The sequence below is a fragment of the Rhinolophus sinicus genome, chromosome 18, assembly GCF_057876585.1.
Source record: "Rhinolophus sinicus isolate RSI-liver-muscle chromosome 18, RSI-T2T, whole genome shotgun sequence".
NCBI lineage: Eukaryota > Metazoa > Chordata > Mammalia > Chiroptera > Rhinolophidae > Rhinolophus > Rhinolophus sinicus.
This window is the reverse complement of record NC_142518.1, coordinates 117,897,250-117,910,901: the sequence shown is the minus strand read 5'-3', so window position 1 is coordinate 117,910,901 and position 13,652 is coordinate 117,897,250. Positions and strand designations below refer to the sequence as shown.

General features: G+C 56.1%; 1 protein-coding gene and 1 long non-coding RNA gene across 2 annotated transcripts in view; one reads left to right on the top strand and one right to left on the bottom strand.

The window, feature by feature from the left end:
• Positions 1-13,652, top strand: part of LOC148754715 (uncharacterized) — a 122,693-nt gene that overhangs the window by 27,283 nt on the left and 81,758 nt on the right. The gene's annotated exons all lie outside the window — the stretch shown is intronic.
• C18H16orf82 (chromosome 18 C16orf82 homolog) lies at positions 5,995-9,045 on the bottom strand. Its single transcript, XM_088795064.1, has 2 exons — positions 8,958-9,045; positions 5,995-6,982 (listed from the first exon to the last, which is right to left on the bottom strand). The coding sequence occupies exons 1-2, from the start codon at positions 9,043-9,045 to the stop codon at positions 6,180-6,182; spliced, it is 891 nt and encodes a 296-aa protein (XP_088651190.1). The 3' UTR covers positions 5,995-6,179.

Sequence of the window (13,652 nt, the reverse complement as noted above, 5' to 3'; positions counted from 1 at the left end):
GTTGTAGAAGACCGCCAGTGGCTTCCTCAGAGGGACCCGGCCACGCCACCATGGCCGAGCAGAGGGGAGCTGGGGAGTAATGCCCCCACCCCTCTCCTCCTACCCCAGCTCCTGCTCATACCTCCCAGAAGCCGGAGGGCGAAGGCTGATGTCACTCAGGTCAGCCTATGGGGCCCTAAGCAGGGTGGGGAAGGTGGGGAAGGACGGAGAGTGACCTGGAGAAGGGACGCCATACCCACACGGCTGTGGGGACGGTGGCAGCAGTGTGCACTTTACCTTCATTCCTGGACCAGGGGGTCTAAGCTGGGGAGTGATCTGACCTGGAGTTAGTTGGCCTCTCTACTGCTGCCTGGAGAATGGGTAGGGTGTGGGGTAAGTTGGGGGCTCTTCTAGTTGTTCGGGGTGGGGGGGTGATGACAGTAGCTGGGAACAGGGAGGATGGAGAAGAGCGTGGGCTCGCTCGGGTTCACTTCGACTCAATCTCACGTTCACTTGAAGCTCAGGAAGCTGACAGCTATGTCCATGTGGAACCGTCTCCTCTGGACTCATCCCCTTTCCCACCGTCACTGCTCCAAAGAGAAAGGGGGTTTGGATGACACCAGACCATCTTCAATCATTTCTTGGCTCTCCTTCATTAGAGGTGTGGCCTCGATTCCACATCTGTAAAATGTGTGCGTACTAGTGTCCCTCTGAAAGGCTGTTGCAAGTCTTGATGACGGTGAGGCATACAGGTGACCACGCAGAGCAAAGCTTGGCTCGGAGCACTTTGACCATCATGCAGTCTCCCTTCCCAAAACGAGTGTCAAGTTCAAAAGCCTCGTGGCGACTCCAGAATCTTCTCTGGGCTCCCTTACTCAGCAAGTACCGGGTCAGCTCTGCTCCCTTCCTGAGATGTTGCTTGGTTCCAGGGGTGGGGCCCAGGGATGGGAGGACAAGCTCTGCCTTCAAGCCGTCACATCTGGTGGGGAAGACGGGTGCAGACATGGGCACACACATCAGGATGCAATAGGTGCCACCGTAAAGGGGTGCTCATGTAAAAGTGATGGTAACCCAACCCACCCCAGTCCTTTTTAACTGCATCACCTTGTTTCGTGTATTTGTTAGCACTTACTAGTATCTAAAAGCGTCTTGTGCTTTCGTAGGCTGACTTGTTTGCTGTGTCTTCATCACTAAACACCATGTCCCCGTCCTGTCCCCTCACTGCCCAGTACAGTGCTTGGCATTAATAGGCAATTGTGAGTTGATGGGTGAAGTGAAGCCCACGTGTCAGTGCTGTGCCTCCCAACGTGGAGGAAGGAGGTAGGAGACAGGTGGGGAGGGACAGTGTGGGCTCAGCCCCTGAGCCTCGGTGACCCCCAGGGCCTTGCACACAGCCTGTGTCATCAGGGACGCTGACAGGGACTGCAGCTTCGGGCCACGTTGGAGGCTGGCTCCCAACACTCCCCAGCGAGCTCTGGTGGCTGTTTGAGGTCAGCTCCTGGAGCTCAAGGGAGAGTTCAGGTTAGGGCAGGGGTGCAGGGTCTGGGTAGCAGAATGCAGTCAGGTGGCCTTGAGTAAGCCTCCGGAGGCATCGCTGTCTATTTGCAGGGTGGGAATGGCCATCGCATCCACTCTTGGCAGATTGGCGGTGCCCTTCACTCTAATGGGCCTGTTTCCTACCTGTGAAGTGGGGTGAGTGTCACCAACCTCATGGCTTCCGGGGATAAAATGAGCCCACATTTGAAAGAGCGTGGCGCAGAGGAAGCTCCCTGTCAGCGCCAGCCATGCCTGTCCAAGAGACGCTGGACCCCTCAGCGGCCCGCCTGGGCGCGCTTCCTCCTGCGCCTCTGCAGGCAGCTTCCTTCCTGGGCTCACCAGGTGCTGGCAGTGGCCGCTGGGCTGCAGCAAAGCGCTTCCCTGCTGCTCCCGCCGCGGCTCTTCAAGGGAAACTCCTCTCCTGGATTGCTGCCTGCGGCAGACACGGTTTCCTTCTCCCACCCCACCGCGTAATCCTTTTTCACGGAGGAGGGAAGAGAAAACCTTTTCAGGAAAAAGCTGTGGGAGACCCTTCCCTCTTTCCTGCAGCGATGCCCGCCCAGGAGATTCTGAAGTTTGCAGCCCGTACACTGTGGCGGGAGTCAGGGCCGCGCTTTGGGGGTTGGTTGCTAGGGAACGTGCGGGGGCGGGGCTCGGGGCGGGGCCGGTTGCTAGGGAACGCACGGGGGCGCGCCTGGTCCTGCAGGCACGGCTGCAGAGCCGCGCGCCGCCACGAGGGGGCAGCAAGGGCCTGCGGGTGCGTGGGCGCCTTTCGGCCTTGGTTGCAGACAACGTGGGGGCAGAGGCGGGAGGGCGAGCCCACCGCGCGGCTCCGGGATGCAGGGGACCAAGACGCGGCCTGACACCCGCCTTCCGGCCCTCCGCTCTGGCTGCCCCGGAACCCCAGAACCAGAGCTTTCCAGGGCAGCAGCTCACCGCCCCTCTCCCCCCCCATCCTCCCTCCTTCCTTAAAGTGGGGCCACGAATAGTAGTTTCCAGGTATGAAGGGTGCCCTCCTCGGCATAAGGGGTCATGCTCCATCACAGCCAAGGACTCACTGTGCCACGCACAGTGCAGAGTGTGTCCCGTCCAAAGAAACAGGCACAGTCATAGCCCTCCTGTTGACAAGGAAGGAGGGTTCAGGGAATTTTAGCAAATGGCCTGAGGTCACTGTGCTCCACCATGACCATACTATTAGCACAGATATTCTGGGCTGTTCTCCTTCCTGAGTGCCCAAGGCTGTGTGACTAGTTCTGGGCGATGAAATGTAGGTGGGAGTGCTGTGTGTCATTTCAGGTAGAAGCAGGGACAGCCCTTCTGTAGCTTCCGTTCCTCCTCCCCCCCAGGCACCCAGGGGTTCTGCCCAGGGGTGGAACCACGTGCTGAGCAGTAGTTAGCAAGGGGAGGACGATTTGCATGAAGACAAACACTTTTAGTGTGTAAGCACTGTGATTTGGGGATATTTTGTTACCACAGCAGCTCCCAGCCTATGCAGACGAGGGGGGGGGGGCTGAGATGGGAGCCACACCTTTCTGTTGCATCAGAAACAGAACTGGGAAGTTGAGTTCCCATTCCTCATTCACACACGCACATTCCCCCGTCCCCTCCCCCTCACACACACACTCTTAATGGTTCTGACATCAGGTTTTGTCTTACAGCCAGTGGCCTTTCACAATCCTTGTTGTGAAGGATGGCAGTGACACAGTTGTCATTGCCTGAAACCTTTTGGCAGGATTTTTTAAAAAGTGCCAGCATCAAAACCCGAACAGTGTGTGTCTACTTGAAATGAAATCTCTGGGACAATGGTGGGACATTGTTTTAACAAACGGTGCCTCACCTGCACCTCCATGTCTCAGAAGATGATGTTGTGAGAAAAGCACAAACATCAATGACTCTGAGTTGTGAGGAGACTCACAGGAGTCAAATCCTGAATTGTGTTTCAGGACAACTTGACCAATTTATTTCCCTGATATTTTCCATTTTATATATGCATGGTAGTGATAAACCGTAACAACCTGTTTTAATAAGTCTAGAGAGCCCTTTCAATACATATGAAACAACAGTTCTAAGTGATAGTAAAGCACCATGTCTTGGTTTAACTGGCAGTGTTTTTTCTTTCTTTGTGGCACATCACGATGTGCCCTACAATCAATGGGATCTTAGGTTTGCTGAAATAAGTTCCCCGTGGATCCTGGGAGGCAGCTTTTGCCACGGCCACCGTTAGCTCCCTTAGGGGTATTTCGCCCCTCTGCGGAGCCCACGGGTGTGGGGGAGCTGGCTGGCACCATCCTGGGGCTCCCTACTCCGATGCCCTTCTGTGCCCCAGGATAGTTCTTCCTGCAGCTCCTGGTTCAGGGCTGCTCAGCACAGCTGCTAGTGTTAGGATCAACGCTGGCGCCACAGGGGCCTGAGGGATCCTCAGGGTGTAACAGAGAGAGCAGCTCCCCAGGCCCCTGCAGGGAAGTCAAGTGAAATTCCTGCAAGGAAGATGCAGACAGCTGGTGTCTCTTCTGCTCTGTCTGCCTTACGGTGGGGGAGGGCCCTGGGTGTGGCTCTGTCTTAGGCAGCAGCTCTGTCTGTGGGGCCAGACTTGGCAGAGGGCAAAGGCGAGGGGCAGGTCTGCTAACCCCAGGCCCTGCCGTCACCCACTCTGACCAGACCAGTCAGGGCGGGCCGGGTGGTGCTGCAGCAACAAGCACCCCTCATGGGTGCGCTCCCTGGCTCGTAACCACAAGGCTTTCATCCTCCCTCCCAGGCTCCTCCTCACTTAGGGACCCTGGTGGACAGAGCCCCTACCACCTGGACACCCCAAGTTGCCCACTCAGAAGTGACGTCATGGCTAAAGCAAGTGGAAGAGGAAATGCAGTCCTCCCAGTCAGGAGACTGCCCACAGCCCACCGCTGTCACGTGGAGCAACCCGCTTCCGGCCACACCCTTGCTGTGATCACCCCTCAGCAGCCACACTCCGCCCCTCAGTCCCCATGTCCCGGTCATGGCCCTTCTGAGTGAGGCTCCATTTGCCTCTGAGTCTCTGGGCCCGCGTCTGTCCTCCTGGGGCCCCTCTTGTGTCGCCTGCCACTCATTTCCAGGCCTGAGTGGCCTGCCGGGCTGTGAGCTGTCACTCCACTGGACGGTCACTCATCGTGGGTGCGGTGCAGGGCAGAAACCACAGTGCCCATTTTATAGAAGAGTGAGGAAAGGGAGGAAGCAAACGTTTCGTGCCCACTGCTCCCCGGGACCCAGTGCGCACTTTTTATACTCGGCACAGCCATCCTATCTGTGTATGAGACAGGTTATTGTTCCCATTTTCCAGATGAGAACACTCAGGCTTGGGAAGTTTAAGGGTTTTACCCCAGACCACCATCCTAGCAGCAACAGAGTTGGTCACGAAGCCCTACTCTATCCATGGGTCATCACCACCTTTCTGGCCCCCGTCATTGTAACCTGGATCAGGCCACGCACACAGACTCACACCCGTGTGGCCTCTCCAGTCACCTTTATTGTTTTCTGTGCTCCCTCCACTTGCCTTCTGGTGCCCGGTGGATGTCTTTGTGAGTATCCTGGCCTCTGTCCGCCGCGGACACCCCCTGTCTGGGTGGTCTGCCCAGAGAAGGGCTTGGCTGTCCTGAGAAGGAGCAGGGCCCAGGCTGCCATTCCCCGCCCGTCCACGGTGCACTCATTAGATGGCCCACCGTTCTCCCATCACACCCATTCTTGGCTGGGTTGGTCTCTGTCACCATTAAGCATTTGTCATAGCGTTGTCCTGCCATAGAAAGCACTGTCCCATCTGTCCCCACGAAGGATGATTCCTGGTGTGCTTCTTGTCTTTCTGCCGCTGAGATCCGCACACACATGAAGAGGGCCGGGGACAGTGCTCAAAAGGAAAGTGTAAAGCAGCCTTGGCCGAGCTCCCCAGGGACAGAGACCGCTTGGCACAGGCATCGTGCGTGTCCTCTAGATGCTGCCGCGCTCGTGTGCAGTGTGTGTTACAGGGCGGGGCCAGGACCTGTCCCTGGCACGTGGCTCCTCCTGTCACGGACGGTCCGAGGGAGTGGTGGTGGTTTCTTCTGACTCATCATGGTTGGTACTGGTTGGAGATGGTGTTCATCACTTGGGGTGGTGAAATCATGGAGAATTCGAACTTCAGATGGCTCTTAACAGAGTTGGCACTTGTCACTGATATCCTGGTCCTGACTGATGAGTTCTGACCCAGGTGATGACAGTGCGGCAGTTCTCAGTGCAGATGGTTTTGTGCTCAATGGGTCCTGAGGGGATGGCTCGTCAGTGGTGTGAGCATAGGGCTGATGTTATTGCCACTGGTGGTTTTGACACAGGTGAACCCAGCACTGGTGACCTTGACAGAGCGGTTCTTCCCACCCAGGGTTCACCATCGACGGTCTCAGCCATTGCTAATCCTCATTGCAGGTGACGCGTGTCATCAAGAGTCCCAGCTCCCGTCGACACTCCTTCCGCTGGTTGTTGCTACAGATGGAGCTGTTTTCACAGATGGTTTTGACACAGTCAGTGTGTGCTTTTAAAAGGCCTTTCCTACTTGTTTTTCCAAAACCACTCTGGGTTTGCTGGATCTTCACGTGTGCGTTTTTCGAGGACCTTCTCATTAAGACACGTGCCTCTAGGCCGGCTGCTCCCCCTTGGTGACCTGGTCACTGGCTGTCACGTTGTCCCCAGCCTTGCCCTCCTGAAGAATGGTGTGGCTCTGTGGCCCGCTTGCCATCTTGCTGTCCACCCTGATGCTCTGGCAGCTGCTGGCCTGGCTGGAGGGAAGGCTGCCCAGGGAACTGACCAGCCCGCTGCTCACCTGGTAGGTGAGGAAGCTGCTGCCCGGGCTGAGGAGCTGGACGCTGCTCAGGCTGCTGGCCCTGCTGCCGCCGGTGCTGCCGCCGGTGTTGTCGCCGGTGCTGCCGCCAGGCAGGCTGCTGTTGCTTTTCCCCTCCAGTCTGCTGGGTGCTGTCGGCCTGGCTGGGAGGGTGGGTGCCGCCGGCCTGGGTGCTGGGTCTTCTGTTCAACCTCACGATTTGACTACTGCCCACCAGGCTGAGCTCGCTGTTCTCCTCATCCCCTGCGTATCCGCTGCTCAGCTGGCTGATGTCACTGCCCTTCTCCAGGCGGGAGTGTCGCATGCTCCTCACGTTGCTCTCACTGCTCCAGGCATTTCCCAGGTTACTGCTGGAGACTGTCAGGGGCTCCTGAGGTGCTTGTGCGTCATGTCCTGGCCACACGGGTGACTGGGGCTCTAAGCCCGGTGACTGTAGGCTTGCATCTTGGCCCTGAGTACTCCGGGCAGAAGAGTCCCCTTCTCTACCCTGGAGGAAAGTGGGCCACTGAATTGGATTATCCAGAAGGAGAAAGCTCTGGGAGGCTCCTGGGTGTCGGCTGTGTTTGTCTGGGCACACGAGGCTCAATTCATAAGGCTCCCTTGCAGAACAGAGCGCTCTGATTGGCCGGCCTGGTTCCCGTGGCGACGGGGCTTGTGAGGCGGCTGGCCTGGGTGGGTGACTGAACAGTGCTGTCCTTCACCAGTCACACCGGTGGCTGGGCCTGGAGTAGGGCAGAATAGGGGCCTGTGGCCTCTGCTTGGCCCCGTCAGGGGACCTGGGCTGCCATCCCAGCTGAGCCCCCTCAGCGCTGCGTTTCTTTAATGTCACTTCCCTTCTGAGCCTCCTGCTCCTTGCCCAGGCAGCTGTAAGGACTGCGGAGAACGTCACAGTCAGGAGTTTAACCTAAATCCCTTGCCGAACCTCCATGGCCCTGCCTGGTCCCACGTCACACCCTATGTTTTCCTCAACTTGATGCCCAGTCCTGCTGGCTGCTTATTCTGAGTTCTTCCCGGCCCCAGGGCCCTTGCACGGCTATTCCCACCACGTGGACTGCTCTCCCCTCAGGCCCTTGGCCGCAGGTGTCAGCTTGAGTTCCTCACGAAGCCTTCCTTGGTCTCCCCTAGAAGGTCCCTCTATTATTCTTTACTTCACTCGCTCATTTATCAGTCTTTTGGTATTGATTACAATGATTTCTGTGGATTGGTTTCCTCTTGCCGGCTCCCTCTGCTAGAATGCCAACTCTGTGAGGGTAGAGATTCTGACTTCTCATTCTCCGCTATGCCCCCAGTGCCCAGCGCAGGGCTCTACACACAGTAGGTGCTCGTAAGCCTTTCATGGGATGCCTAATGATCTTTATTAGGAACCCCTTTCCCAGGGCTTGGGGCTGTTCTCTCTGCTGACATCTCTTTTGCTGCCAAAATTGTGATCCTTTTGCGTGAAAAGCTGTGTGACTCTCTGTCCCCACAGGGACTGACAGGGCAGGGATGGGCATGGTGGCTTAGTGGTGATGCAGAGGAGGGGTGTGGTGGGGAACGGGTGTAGCTTTGGGCACTGGCAGGAGTGAGGCAGTAGGCTAGGGCTCAGCCTGGCTCTGCCCGGCACAGATACGAAACAGGGCTGGTGCCCAGTGCTGGGGGCTCCAGGCGAGCCAACGGGGACTCCTTCCCGGCCTCCCATGCCACCTGCCCCTGCACCCTGCACTATGGGCCCGAGGAATGCAGTGAACACCTGGGGCGGGTCCAGAGCCAATGGTCCCTTTCCTCTCCAGCACACATCACGCCGGGATCAGTGGCCTGTGACTTGGCCCAGCACCCTCTCTCTGGAGGTTCCTGGGGGTCTTGGAAGGCGCCCATGGGAGCTGCTGCTCTTTGGATCCCTGCTTCTCATTCCTGCCTGTACCTGAGAAGTCACCTGAGGGCAGTGCCCTTACCCTGTCCCTGCCCAGGCTGGGGTGGGGGCAGAAGCTGCTCTGCCCGGGTGCTGTTTCTTGGCCCCTCAGGAGAGCAGTACCCGGGGCTAGAGGCCCCAGAGCCACGGCAGCCCAGCAGTCCGGGAAAGGGGGGAGGTGTTTCATGCACAGGTTCCTTTCTCATGGCGACCAGGCACCAGGCCACCTCTCGGATTCTAGTCAGTGCCTGGAGGAGGCTCCAGTGTTGCTGAATGAGTAGATGCAAAGCCTGCAGACTCAGGAGGACACAGAAAGCTCAACAGCTTTGATTGCTGTTATTCTGTTTTGATGTAAAGGCTGATTGTCAGCAGGGTAATTTTGGGGGGATCAAATGAGAGAGCAGAGTGACGTCTTACCCAGGGGCTGAGTCCGAAAATGGGGACGTTGGGTGGCATTTTGGTGGTCAGGTGGGAGTCATGGCAGAGGAAGCTTTGGAGAGCAGCCCTCGCTCATTAACTCGCAACTTCAGAGGAGGGAACTGAGACTCGGCAAGAGGAGAGAGACTTTCTACAGCTGCCCAGTCTTCCGACTCCCAGTCTGGCCTGACTGAGGGGGCCCGGGAACTACAGGCTTGCAGATGGGGACGGGCTCTCTCAGATGGGAGGCACCGCTGGGGCTGGGAAGCCAGTGGTCTTGGAGCATGAGAGGAAGGCTACCTGTGTCACCAAAGGGCAGGGCGGATGCTCCCAGAGACAGGGTGGGGGTGTGGCGGGAGGGGCTCATGTCTGCCGGCGGCTTCAGCATCGGGAACTCTGGAGCCTCAGTTTCTCTGTTTGTTACAGGAGGCAATGCTGTCAACTTCACTGGGCTTTTGCCGTAATGAGCCGTCTGGGGCTCCCACGTAGCGGTTCTCACATATGTCTTTATTATTATGAACTGTCACTTTTGCATTAGGTGATACCATGCGAGGCTGAAGCCTGGGAAGCAATGGCCCTAAGGCCTGGCCAAGTGGGTGGTGGGCTGGGATCTGTTCTTCCCGCTGCGCTAGGTCACGGAGAGCCTGCGGGAGGGCTTTGAGAAGTTTCTGGTGGAATTGCCCCGTTCTCTGCTTTGTTTCTGTCCGTGGCCCCTGTGTGTTGGACTCGGGTACTTTGCTCACGGCTTGTCCCCCTGCCTGCCTGAGTGGGGGAGGGTCTGACCAGGTCACTTTGTGTCTCCAGGGCTGGGACTGGGCCGGCCAGGTGAGGCAGATCCTGTCTGTAGATACAGTGTTGGTATTTTGTTCACGGTAGACATTTTTGCATTAATTTCTATTTTTAATATTGCATTACAATATAATTCACCCCGAGTCATGCGTTTTGGGCGCTCTGCGAGATTTCCCCCTGAGCTGAGTGCCTAACGTGCTGCACCCTGGTCCCAGCTCTGTCCAGACAGTGCCTGTCACCCATTTACTCTCAGTACAGATTTGTAGAATGAATGATGCCCTGTTATGTGTCAAGACTCATTGGCTGAGTCCCCAGGGAAGAGACTGCCTTCCAGTGGGTGTCCAGGCTCTTCGCCTCTGAAGGAGCAGGAGCCCCAAACTGTGTTTCTGTCACTAGGCTCCGGGTTTTGGGGACAGCTGAGCATTTCTGATGCTGGTGAGCTAAAAGAATAAGGCGTGTCCCTTCCAGGACCTGATTGTGGAAGTTAGAACTCAGATGTCTACAGGTGATTGATGGGCGAGTGGGAGGTATGCGAGAAAGGCGCTGGGCTCCGAAAACCTAAGCAGAAGTTCATCCTGTCAATACAGACCACGGCACGGGGCCCTCTCCTGGATGTTTCTTGGATTTAAAAGGCACATCGGGCTGTACTGACAGCTGTTAGCACTGTGACATCTGGCTGTACAATGACACTGCCTCCTTTCGCCCGCCGAGCCCCTGGGCTGGGCAGCCACGTTCTGCTGTCACACCTCTGCTGCTCCACTTCAATGAAACAGCAGGTGTTGCCTCTGCCTTTGTCTTTATTTCCCTCCAAAGCTGCTGTTTCATCAAGATGCATTCTTATAATTAAGGTGGGAGCGAGAAATAACCTCCTATATAATTTGACATGGTAAAATTATCGATACCTTTTCGAGCCTCAGCTTTAAATCTTAGCCACCAATGACTCCCCTATTAACAGGTCTAATTAAATCCATTTTTCAGAACATCTTGGGCAAGTTCCATTTTAGCTAAACTGTAGGCAGTTCATTTGGATTGGTCTCCGCTCCCCAGGGCTCTCCTGCAAAAGTGAGGCTGGGGTGGGCGCTTGTCTCTCCTGTCTTATGTTTATTCATTCACTCGACAAACATTTATTGAGCACCTGCTCTGTGCACTGGCATTGAAACGGGGGAGGAGAGGCCACTCTCTGTTGGGAGATAAGGAAAGTGAGTCGATGAGTGCGTGAGCCGGCCTGGGGAAAGGCTTCGGAGAGCGGTGGCCGGTGTCCTGGGGTCCTGCGGTTCATGCTTGAGTGTGAGCTCGCCTCCTGCGGGCCCCGGGGCCTTGGAAATTCATGCAGTCTCTGAACTTTCGGCAGGAATGGGTACAAAGGGATCAGTTGCAGCGTGTGTGTCCTGCGTGGGCCCCACCTTGTTTGTGCTGTGGAGTGTTGGCCAGATTGGCTGACCTCTGTGTGCCCCAGCTGTCCATCACACAGGTGACTGCTCTCCCATCCTGGACACAGCGCTGACAATGGGAGCTTTGCTAACGACGCAACATCTGACAGGTATGAAGCACTTCTGTGCCGTTGCTGTGCTAGGTGCCCGGGGTAGAGCATTAATGAAAGCGCTCACAGAATTTATCTTTTTTCAGCGATGTCCAGACACCCCGGCACTGTTTGTTGAAAGAAGTTTCTTTCCTCCACTGAGTTGCTGTGCACCTTTGTCAACAATCAGTGGCCACACTCTGTGTGGCTGCTTCTGGGTTCTCGCTTCTGTTCCACGATGATATGTCTGTCGCTCTGCCAGTGACACAGTGTCTGGGTTACCACAGCTCTTCAGTGGGTCTAAAAAGTGGGTGCTGTGATTCCTCCCACTTTGCCCTTCTTTTTCAAATTCTGGTTCCTTTGCGTTTCCACATCAATTTGAGAACAAGCGTGCCCACATCTACAAAAAATGTCTTGCTGGGATCTGATGGGATTGGCACAGAACCTGATGCCACTTTGGGGAGAATCAGTGTCTGCACATGCCGAGTCTTCTAGCCCACGAGCCCGTGTGTTGCCCCGTCTTCTGTGACTTTTTTCATCAGCATTTTATAGCCTTCAGCATACCACCCCTGGAATATGTTGCTGGGTTGTTCCCAGGTAGTTCATTTTCCTGAGCAATTGTAAGTGGTATTTAATTTCAGTTTGTACTTGCTCTTTGCTAGTGTGTAGAAGTACAACTTATCTTTCTGCACTGATCTTGTACCCGATGACCCTATAGAAACCAGTTCTAGGAGAGTGTGTGTGAGTGTGTGAGTGAGTGTATGTGTGTGTGTGTGTGTGAGCTTGTGAGTGTATGTGTGAGACTGCATGTGTGTGTGCCTGTGTGTGTGTGTGTGTGTATGTCTAGTCCTTGGAATCTTCTGTATAAATAACCACGGCATCTGCGAATAGGGCTGGTTGTATTTCTTCCTTTCCGGAATTGGTTGTTACACCCGCGTAGGTTCTACATCCAAATGTCTGAGGGGCCGGACTTGCGGGGACTGTGTCAAGTGGGAGCCCGCGCCAGTCAGAAGGGGCCGCTGCTGCCTGGCTCTGCGAATCCAGGCCTTTCGGGTGTTGAAAGAGATTTTGATGTGAGATTTTCTGACGTTTAAATTTTGGTGAGTTATTCAAATATTTAAACACCCTTCAAGCCCAACAAAATACACCTGTGGGCTGGGCTGAGTTGGCACGTGTTTGTAGCCTGGCACCAACTGGGGGTTCTGTGAATGGAAGCGTCGGCTCCTGCTGCCTGGTGTCCCAGGGGCAGGGCTGTGCCTGGACGCAAGTAGTGGCTGGATTTCTAAGATGGACGAGAAGGCCCATGGAGAGGAGCACAGCATCTGGAAGAGGCCCCTGGGATTCTCCTGGCCCGGAGACATTGGCTGCATGCTTCACAAATACAGCTGTGCCTCAGGAGGAGAGCTGGGGTGTAGCTGCAGAGTAATGGGTGACAAGGGCCGATGACCACAGGGTGGAGTCGGGACTGGACAGGACAGAACCCAGGACAACTACAGGAAGGGGCTGGGTTGTCTGGGTGCCAGATGGAGATGGTGGGAGGAGCTTAGTGAGTGAGTGACAAGTACTGAGCACCTGTGATATGCTGCATAGTGTGCTGGTACCGCCCCCTCCCTGTCCTGCCCCCAACTTTGGGTGACCAAGTGAACAGTAGGAACTGAAGGGAGGAAAATGGCTTGAGGGCGAGTCTGTTACTCAGGGCTCTGGATTACAAGTGACAGAAACCCCGACTTTAGCTCACTTAAGCAAAAATGGGTGTTTACTGCTTTGCATGGCCCAGAGCTGTGGGGGTAGAGGCTGCCTTCAGGCATAGCTGGGTCTAGAAACTCAAAAGTGTCTTCAGAACAGGTCTCGGTCTGTCACCGCTCCTTCCCTCTGTGTTGCCTTTTCCTCAGCCTCTACTGTTTTCCAGCAGCTCTGGGGTCACATCAGCTCTAATTTTGGGGTCCTGTGAGAAGACATGGTCTTTGTCCCTCAGGTCCCAGCAAAGGTTCTGGCTTTGCCCACGTGCTTGTGTCTGAACCAGCCGCAGGCCAGGAGGGGCATGGATTGAGTTGGGTGGCCAGGCCTGGGTCACATGCCCCACTGGACTTGGTGGGGAGGAGGGGGCCAGCCTCCACGAACCCCATCAACTGGGAGAGGAGGCAGTGGTTCGACAAAGAGAAATGGGACTGTTGCTCCCTGAGGGGCAGTCCCTTCCACCCTGGAGTCAAGCGGTGACGCCAGAATGGGGCCTCACAAGGGGCTGGGAAGTTGGAAATGCTGGGTGATCTGGGAGAGCTCTGCTGCTGATCCCTCCGTCTGCGCTGTTTTATTGTCCTGCGCATTCCTGCCTTGTCTCCATCCACGGGAGGAGCCCACATTTGCAAGTGTCGACTCCTGACTCCCGAGAGGTTGGCGGTGTCTGTTAGGCTCTGTGCAGCGTCCACCCACCCTCTGTGGCAGCAGCCCCTTGCTTCTGCTTGGAGGGCGGCCTCCCCCGCTCCCGCCATCACACTGAGTCCTTGCGCTCGAGGCAGACCTCTCCCCTTCTGTCTGTTCCCCCAGCTCCAGGAATGGGCCGTGACCACGGCAGGGCCAATCCGCACATTCTCGAGAGCCCTTGCGTTGGCTGTTTTCAAGGGGGTCACACGAACTCGCTGAGGGCCTCACCTAGGGGCTCTTGCTGGGAGAAACGCATTTTCTTTGTG